The sequence below is a fragment of the Monodelphis domestica genome, chromosome 7 (assembly GCF_027887165.1).
Source record: "Monodelphis domestica isolate mMonDom1 chromosome 7, mMonDom1.pri, whole genome shotgun sequence".
NCBI lineage: Eukaryota > Metazoa > Chordata > Mammalia > Didelphimorphia > Didelphidae > Monodelphis > Monodelphis domestica.
Genome location: NC_077233.1, coordinates 174546437 through 174556320, shown reverse-complemented (window position 1 = coordinate 174556320; position 9884 = coordinate 174546437). Strand labels below are relative to the sequence as shown.

Below are 9884 nucleotides of genomic sequence, written 5' to 3'. Positions count from 1 at the left end.
GTATAGGTAGAGGGATTTCCTTACCAGAAAGTCCCTACATTAATGAAGTTACAGATCCAACCAAAAATAGAATGCATTTTGCTAAGGACGAAAAGGAGCCGAAAGAGTGCTTAAAATTTTAATCGATTCTTGTGGAAATGTAAACGTTAATCTTATCGATATAGTATCTCCAGATTTCAGTGCTCAAGTTATAATGAACATTTTTATATAATACATTTTGTTTTAAATTAAATCAATCTACCCAATCCATGGAGCTACCCTCAAAACATTTTGCCATGAGTATTAGGGAAAATGGGATCAGTTAGACATGCAATAATGATGCCAAGTCTTTATACTCAGAAAATATTCTTTTATTCTCTAAACTTGGTGCTGTATTTTAGGATATGTCAGTCAGCAACCATTAGAAATTAGGGTACAGGTACAATATTAAGGTCAACATTCCAAGAGCTTAGAAGAAACCACATGCAGGGCAGCCAGGTCAACATCCCAAGTAAAATTCAATGGGACTTTTACATTTCTATCAACTAACAGCCATCTTTGGTGATCATCGTGCTCAATACAGTTTGCAAGTATAGCATTCTGGGAGTCTGAAGAATATACTCCCAGCACTGAGAATTCAGACCTGGCAATATCATACCCATGATACTCTGATAGGTTCAAGGATATACCTGCAAGCCCTAAAAACTTAGTCTGGCACACAATCTGACAGTCACCCACCCATCAGAGACTTAACTGATTTGTTTTTAAGAAAGCAATGACAACATAATTCTTCTCTGCTCCCAAAAGAATATCCTAGTACATTGGTACATTTTAGATTCAGTCATTTGCAGAATTCAGATTTAGAACAATGGAATAAAGATGGAGAAAAAGGGAGAAAACAATCCTAGGGAGCTCCAATACTTTTTTAGGAAAAAAACAGGCATTGACTATAATTATTAAGCAGAATCTACACATGGGAAAGAACTAGTTAGTGATGGTTTTGTTCATGTGGACTCTCAGATCTGAAAGTGTGAGAGTTGCCCTGTTAACCAGATACAAAACATGACCCCAAACATATTTGTGGAGTTTTATCATGCCCAGATTTATAATTTGAACATATAATTTGAGTAGATTGAGAATTCTATTTGCAGTGCAGATATTATTAATCACATCAACATATACAATTTGTCTCATGCACATTATTCATAAAACTGTAGAATCTTGCAAAGGAACCCTTTTATTTCCATGGATTTACAAGTTTTCTTCACGCCTGGAATGCAAATCCCTCCTCCTCCTCCTCCTCCTCCTCTCTGCTTTGAAGAATCCCTCATTTCTTTCTTAAACTCAAGTATTATCTCCTACACAAGATCAGTCCTGATCCCCTCAATTGCTTATTTCCTCCCCTGACAAAAAAAATACTCATTTTTATTTTATATTTGATTTTTTTGTATAATGTCTTCCTATTTCCTCCCTTCCCCATTTAAATACAAGTTTTTTTGAGGGGGAAAAAAAGCTTTTTGTCATTGTATTTCCAATGCTTAGAAATAGTATCTGGCACATAGCAGGTGTATAATAAACTGCTTGTGGGAGCAGCTAGGTAGCTCAGTGGATAGAGAGCCGGTCTTGGAAATAGAAAATACTGGGTTCAAATCTGATCTCAGATCTTTCTTAGCTGTGTGATCCTCGCCAAGTCGCTTAACCCCAGTTGCCTAGCCCGTACCACTCTTCTGCCTTGGAACCAATATTCAGTACTGATTCTAAGACAGAAGGTAAGGACTTAAGTTTTTTTAAATGCTTATTGAATGAATTTCCTTAAAAGTCATCCACTCTAACCCCTACACAATACATTGTGACATCTGTCTTCTTGCCTTCAACTTCAGTCATAGCAAACCTTCCACAAAGGCAGGGTCACAACATTGAGACACTACCACCCCACTCAGCGTCCATGGAAGCTAATGAAGAACGAGGGCGCCGAAAAGCTGGTGCTCAAACAGGCACAGAAGAAGAGCCAACCCTCGAGGCTTCTTCCCCAGTTTAAAGAAAACACAAGGGAATTAGCTGTGCCTTCATAAGCAGAGAGCATGCATGATTTATCCAGGACCATGAAGCTTCCAGGAAGAGGATATCTTAGCAGCGGAGATCAACATCTAAGACTCTAACAAACTAGAGATCGATAGAGTGAATGCTCACTGAATGCTCAAGAGCTCTGTTCTTGGCCCTGGCTGCCCCACCTCCCCAAATGTCCTATAACTTTCTTGTAACAGGTCCACTTTTCAAGAGGAAAATATTTTAATTACAAAATCCTTAGATGATGTAATTCAACCCCCTTATTTTCAGGCCTCAGGAGAATAAGTGATGTCCCTGAGGTTGCAATGTTCTTTCCATTACACCAAGCTCGTCACCCACCCAAAGATAAAAAGAAATTGAGAAAAAATTTCAATCAAGTTTAGCACATATTGTATTTTAGCAAAGTAATTAGAACTAGCAAAGCGTGGTTGCTGCTGTCAGACTGGTAACAGAACTTTTCTACCCTAGTTCCTTAGTAAATGAGAAGTGAATCCCTGATTCCTGTAAGGCAAAAGGATAGGTAAGCTATAGTACCTGGAATTTATCTGTGCTGTCACAGCCCAGTAGAAATGAATCCCTTTGTAGGCACCCAGAGAGTAACTTTGTGACCCCTAACTATAATTTTATTGCTCTGAGACCATAAAGCTTTTTCAGAAAATTGTAGTCAGATACCTGTTTACGTGCCAACCAGAACTGCTAGATCCATCTCCTTCAGGCTCTCCCTAAAACAAGTAGATTCTGTTGTGAGCCTAGAGATCCCTGACATGGATTAGATTCGTGCCCTTGGGGCTTTACCCCCTGTAGCCATATCCCCATGTTGAGAAGACTCCAGAAGCAATGATACCTGACTCCTGAAAGGAGCAAAGCTTCAAGAAAGTGGAGGGGTTGGGAGTGAGGGAGCTAGTCATGGTAAAATGAAACACTAGTAAAGGTAACTCTTGTCCCACTTTACTTGCTCAACTTTCAATCTGTAGGTGGTTTATAGAAGGAAATGCTCTCAACTAGAGGAGGAAAAAATGTCTTTGTTGGTTTTCCTGCTGGATCGGAAAAGGGAAAGGAGATTAAAGATATCTCAAAGCGGGTGGGGGAGTATGGAAATGATATGTCCAGCCAAGACATTACAGTATTTCTCATAATTAAAAATTCCAAGGAAAACATTATCCTAGTCCCTGGCTGAGTTCCTGGTTTTCTCTGGATCCAGTGCTCTGGTGCTCTGTGCCTCAGCACACCTCTGCCCCAGGAACAAAGTGGTGAGTACACTGGAGAAATGCCATCTAATCTTTGGATGAAAAGCATTAGAAGTGCAAAGTGTTAGAAATACAAAGTGCTTTTATTAACAGCCTCTTTTAGTGTCTTCAGCCCTGATTCCTGTGGGCCAATGGATGTGATGATGAAAAAAAAAAAGTTCATCCCAATGACTGTTGCAGCTCCCTCAGAGCAAAAGCAATCTTGGAAAGCAGAAGTCTGGGATTCTTTTATTTAAACAGCCCCTGAGCTTTGATATTGTAGTTTCCCCAAAGTGAAAGGATGTACCCACCCGTTGTGATCAGATTGTGGGTATTGGCCTTGGAGAGCTCTTGGTATGGATGGAAAGCACCACCTGTGCCATCCAAGCCCTCCTGCCATTACAGCTTTCATTGGCTATCACCAAGAAGAGGAACAAAGTCGAGGTAGCCTGAATTCTCAGTCCTTCTACTAGGTCACTTTGTGTCAAACATACTTCTCTGGAGTACAGAGCCAAAACCACCCAATGAAGTGAACCTGAAGAGAGTCTTTGTGCCCTAATTCCAAAAACACATTCACCTTCCCTGTTTTCCCCCTCCTGCCTTGCCACAAAGTATTCATAATCCCGTTTAAAGAGGGATTTTATTCATCCATTCACACTCAAGTTAACTTTCGTCTAACATAATCATTCACCTTTCACATTCACAAGATCCTGTCTCTGATATTGCAAGAGAATAAGATGCTCCCCTTTCACACTCTGTGGTGACACAGTACCTCTCATAGGGCTTGCCAAGACAGCTTAGACCATCTCTGGGCTAAGATGCCATGGAGAATCAAGGATGTATGTCTTAATAGAAGGAAGAAGCACTAAATTGTCCTTTTGTTCCTTGAGAAAAGTGGAGCTAGAAGCAGAGACCTGATCCTCCTGAGTGTTGCATTAGATTTTCAAAATTCTGTGAATATTTTTAAAAGTCAGCTTATTCCAAAAGATAGGTATGTTCATAACTTAATAGTTTTTAATCAAAATAGAAATAAATATGTTCAAATATATTTTACAACATGCAGTCCATTCTCAATAATAAATAAATCTTGGGATTAAAAAGTTTTAAGAAGCTTTTCCTTCCAATCCCACACACACATAAGTGCCCGCACACACACACACATACACACACACATACATACAACATACACATAGAGCAGCTCTCCAAGAGAGGTAGGCTCTGAAGTACAAAAATGTACCTTAAGAATTTCAGGAAAAGATATCTGCTTTTCTTTAGCCCTTTGACACGACTTATTGCTCATATACCTGAGAAGGAAAGAGAAGAGCCAACAGGTACTCATCGTCAAAGGCCCAGGGATCACTGGGCAGCCCAGCTCTCTGCAGGACAGGTGTGAGAAAGGATGCTCTAGGAAGGACAGACAGTTCCCCCTCTTCTCCAGGTTTTTGAATTAGTCTGGAAGTCCTCGTGCTCCACGCCCCGGAATGCAGTTCCTACATTGAGGTGGATATATTTGCAGTCTGTACAATTCCAATTATCACATATACCACCACTTGGAAAAGGCTCAGTAAGGCTATGGCTATACAGGAAAAACTTATCTTCCAGTGAATAAGTTCCAATGGATAAGTAATATATTCTCTCTCCAACCTTATCCCCATCCCTACCCACACTACCCCAAGGCAAAATATGGATTGATAAGGAAGTGAATTTGGTGAGTCCATTCTTCTGGTACCTTATTTTATTTCACTTAAAGGAAGGAGATGATTTCCCTCTGGTTTAGAAATTATCTCCTAGGGACCCTCAAAAGACCAGATCAGTTCTAGAGCCAACTCTGGAATCAGATTTGCTCTAGGGAAGAGCTGGTGCCATATTTTGGTTTGGGAACCTAGGTCCACTTGGTTTTATTCTAGAGAAAATAAGAACTCCTAGGGTGACAGAAAAGTGAACCTGGCCTCTAGGTGTCATTCTTCATACAAAAGAAGATATCTTCTCAAGTCTAGTCTTGTTGAGACCCATCCTCACATAGCTAACTCCAAACTCGCCACTGGAAGACTATAGATGGGAATGAGTTTATAGATGGGAATGAAAAGGAGCATGGGATAGGTGGAGAGAGAATGCCAGTCTTGGAGTAGTCAGGAAGACCTACGTTTGAGTCCTGCCTCTGACACATACTAGGGCAAGTTACTCAACTTTTTAATGCCTCCAGGTAACCCTCTAAGAATTCTGATGTGCATCAGTGGAGGAAGCGTCCCTTCTAGGAACTCCCTATATTAATGAATTCACAGATCCAGATTGGAGAAGTGGAAGACGAGGAAAGCAGTGGAGACTAGAACGGGCTCACACAAAATGGCTAGGTTAGAATTGTTAGGTCCTGTTAATGAAGCATCTGCTACAAACTCAGATGCACCTATTATAAAACCAAAAACATGAGCTGATTATCATGGTAGACTCCAAAGAGTCACCATCTCCGGCAGTGTCTGAACCCAGGCCACCAGTCCTTATGGTCTTGGCCCTCAGCTTGGGCAGGATTTCTGGCTCTGGACACTTCCAGGCGCCGGAGTACAGCAGGATCCCCAACATGGCTCAGACCCGGCTATCTGGAGATGAGGGAGCCACTCTGGGACTGGTTGGAAGAAGTTGTGGTGGCACTGAGCTGTGAGAAACCACTGGTACAGGACTCCAGACTGGACATGGATCCCCTGGGAAGGAAGAGCCCAGAGCTACTCATTACATCTTCATGGTCACGTGGCCCCAGCGCCCAAGATATCTCCTGTCTCTGTGCCTTTGAACAAATGACTCCCCCATGGCTGGGATGCATTCCCTTTTTACTTCCACATGGAAGACTCCCTAGCCTCTTTCAGGAAGTGTCACTTCCTACAGGAGCCTTTCCTGATCCCATCATGTGCCAGTGACCTGCCCCAGTAATTAGCTGGTATATATTTTTATTTTTCTGTGTCCATACTGTTCCTCACCATGTCAACTCTTTCAAGGCAGAGACTCTTTAATTTTTGTCCTTGTGTCCCCAGCATCTCACATATTGCTTGGGACCTAGTAGTAGGCGAGCAAGTAAACACTTGCTGACTGAATATGCCAGGAGAGGGAAAAAACCTTGTTAAAACTGAGGGGGCATCAAATCTGGCCTCAGATTTGGCTTCCTAACTGTGTGACCCTGGGCAAATCACTTACTGATTGCCTAGCCCTCACTCTTCTGTCTTAGAATTGATACTAAGAGAGAAGGTCAGATTTTTGAAAAAAAAATTTTTTTTATTGGAAGAGATTATTAAGGACTAAAATGCTGATTGTGTGAGGGGAAGTTTGGGGGTTTTTTGGCTGTTTTTTTTTAAAGGTAATTTCTACTAAGTTAGAAGGCAAAAAGTAGTAAATATGAAGAATGAGAGATGTTTTTGGACATGGCCAATGTGGAAAATTTTGTCTGTGTGTTTGCATTATACATTTGTTACAGGGGTTTTGATTTTCTTTTTCCTTTCTCATTTGGGGGTAGAGGTGAGAAGGAGAGAAAATAAATGCTTGCTAATTTAACAAAAATTAAAAACAAACCAAAAAGAAGATGGTGATGTGCAGTACTAAAATATTACCTGTATCTATAGGAGGGAAAAGGATAAAGAAGACTTGAAGGGGGCAGGTAGGTAGCACAAGCAGAGGCCTGGAGTCAGAGGACCTGGGTTCAGATCTGGTCTCAGATATTTAATAAGTGTGTCATCCTGGGCATGTCACTTAACACTATTTGCCTAGCCCTTGATCTAATGTTTTGAGTTGATTACAACAACTGAAGGTGCAGGAGGAGGAAGAGGAGAAAACTTGAGCCTAGAATCTATCAAAAAGGGGGCAAGGAAGTCCCTCTCTCTCGCCTGAGCTCCAGTCTCACATTTCCTGGCTGACATCTCCTCCTCACATCTTACCTGACTGATATCTCCACTGATATGTCCTACTTCCTACTTCCACCTCAGTGAAAAGAACAGGTAATATGAACTTGGAGGACCCAGGTTCAAATCTTGTTTCTTCTGCTTATCGTAGTGACCATGGACAAGTCACTTATTTCTCTGGGACTCAATCTCCTCATCAGTAAAATGAAGGGAATGGACCCCAAGCATAATGTGCCAGGGCACATGGCAAATGCTTAATAAATGTTTGTTGATTTAACTCAACTTTTCTCTTGAGATCCTTTCCAGTTCTGAATCGATGATCTTCTATCCTTAGCTAAACTTGCCATCTTACTTCTGGACCTGCTTCTCCTCCCAATTTACCTACTTTATTGATGCCATTACCATTCCTCCAGCAGAAAGTAAACTATGAGGACAGGGACAGTTTGGTTTTGTGTCTCTATCCTCCACCCACAGCACTTCACCTGGCAATATTGGGTGTTTAATAAATCTTTAAACAAAGTTTTTTTTAACCCTTACCCTCTATCTTAGAATTGGTACTAAATATTGGTTCCAAGTCAGAAGAGCCACAAGGGGAAGGCAATTGTGGTTAAGGGATTGCCCAGTCACACATCGAGGAAGTACTTGAGGCCATATTTGAACACAGGAACTCCCCGCCTCGAGGTCTGGCTCTCTATCCACTAAGCCTCTTAGCTGCCCCACTAAATGCTTCATGAATTGCATTCTGCTTCATAACTAGAGCATCATACTTGACTTCTCTCCATCGCCACTCAAATCAAATCTGGCACCAAATGCAATCAGATCCATTTCCACCATATCTCTCATATCCCGTCCCCTCTCTCTGCTCAGCCAACCTAGGCTAGTGCCTTGCCACCTTTTGCCTGGGTTATTGCAGTAGCAGCTCACTTGGTTTCCTGTCTTTGGTTTGTTCCCACAACAGTTCACCCTTCACATAGCTACAAAAATAACCTTCCTGGGACAGCTAGGAGGCCTGAAGTCAGGAGGACTGGGGTTCAAATCTGGCCTCAGACTTCCTAGCTGTGTGTCCCCAAGCAAGTTACTTAACCCTACTAGCCTAGCCTCTTGCCCTTCTGTCTTGGAGTTGTCACTTGCATCAAAAGTAAGGATTTAAGATATTAACAATAATAATTTTAAAAGAAATAACCTTCCTAATGAACATTTCATTTTGCCACTCCTGCATTCAGCCACTTTCAGTTGGCTCCCCCAATGCCTAGAGGTAAAACTACAAACTAATTCAGCCAACCATGCAAGGTCCTTCACAGTCTGATTCTGACCTACCTCCCTCTCCAGCCTTATTTTCCACATTACTTCCCCTTCATGCTCTCTACACTCCAGACAGAACGGGGCCTAACCAATCCTTAGTTGTTCTGCTATCTCCTGCCTTTGCACATGCATGAAAGTCCCAGTCTCTATGCCTGGGATGCACTCCCTCCCCACCTCTGCCCACAGAGATCCTTCTCTTCCTTCCACCTCAGCCAATTGAAGTCTTCCTGGCTTCCCTCCAATTCAAAGTGTTTTCTCTAAATGAAAGTTTTCTAGAATTCTGTCTGGATCTCTTTTGTCCCCATCACATCCTACCTTATAAAAAATCATGCTTCTCTGTTTACATGTCCTGTCCTTCCCTATTAAATTATCATGCTACTTGTGGGCAGGGACGATGTTGCTTTCTCCTCTTTGTGTCCCCAAAGCACAGGCAATGAGGAAATATTTTGAAGAAATGATTGCTGAATTTTGTGCAAATGGCCTTGTCCCGTTGAGTGGCCCAGTTCTATCTTTTTTTAAAAATGACTTCAGACAGACATGTCCTTCCAAACCTAAAAAGATTCACTGTGTCCACAAGCCTCTCTTCAATTCCCCCATACACCCTTCTGACCCTAGAGCCATCATCTCTGGTCATAAATCCCAGACGATGGCCATTAATTTACCTGCCCATCATTGCTAGGCATGGTATCTAACCTCTACATCAAGACCTTTAGAAAAAAATTCCTGACCTAAAGTAGGGGCTCATTAGTTTACATAAGGCAGTACCTTATGAGACCCCTTTGGGCAGAGTGGATAGAGGGATAGACTTGGAGGCAAGAAGACCTCAGTTTGAGTCCTGGTTCAAACACTTTCTACTTATTTGATACTTACTAAATATCTCTGAACCTCAATTTCCCCTGTCTAAAATGGGAATGATAATCATGGCACTATCACATAGGATTAGTACGAGGGCTTTCTATGGTGATTATCCTAATCAACTTCGTCTTCCACAGCTAAATGCTTTCCCTTCCCTGACAACCCAATCCCAGGGTTCCTACCTGAAGTCTACAGATGCAAGGACCTCGTAGTAGTACAGGAGTTTACACTTGTGCCCTGGGCTCTGCACAGACATCAGAGCATCATCCATTCGAGGGAGGCTGCTGGCCGCACAGGCTAACGGAGTGGCCATCTTCCACTGAAGCAGGTAGAAACCTGGCCAACGAGTCACATGGGAGCCCTGAAATAGAGAGAGCTGTCACAATGAACTCTGCCTTATACCCCAACTAGGTTCCCCTCCAATCAACCCTCCACTTAGCTGTCAACTGAATATTCCCAAAGTACAGGTCTGATGATGCCATTCCCCTGATCGTGAACTTAAGGGAGCTCCACCCTGCCACTAAGGTAAAGGATAAGAGGAAAGAGCATTGACTCTGGAGTCAAAAGACGAAGG

At 42.2% G+C, this 9884-nt stretch overlaps 1 protein-coding gene across 2 annotated transcripts in view; it reads right to left on the bottom strand.

Moving 5' to 3' along the window:
• Window positions 1-328: 328 nt before the first annotated feature.
• The window catches only part of SEC14L5 (SEC14 like lipid binding 5), an 84805-nt gene continuing 75249 nt past the window's right edge, over window positions 329-9884 (bottom strand). The window contains exons 15-16 of one of the 2 annotated variants that reach the window (XM_016424014.2): window positions 9493-9671; window positions 329-5968 (exon numbers count right to left, since the gene is read on the bottom strand). In XM_016424014.2, coding sequence (XP_016279500.1) covers window positions 5863-5968; window positions 9493-9671 — 285 coding nt within the window. In that variant the 3' untranslated portion in view covers window positions 329-5862. The remainder of the gene's footprint in view (window positions 5969-9492; window positions 9672-9884) is intronic. The other variant, XM_016424015.2, reaches the window with a different exon arrangement.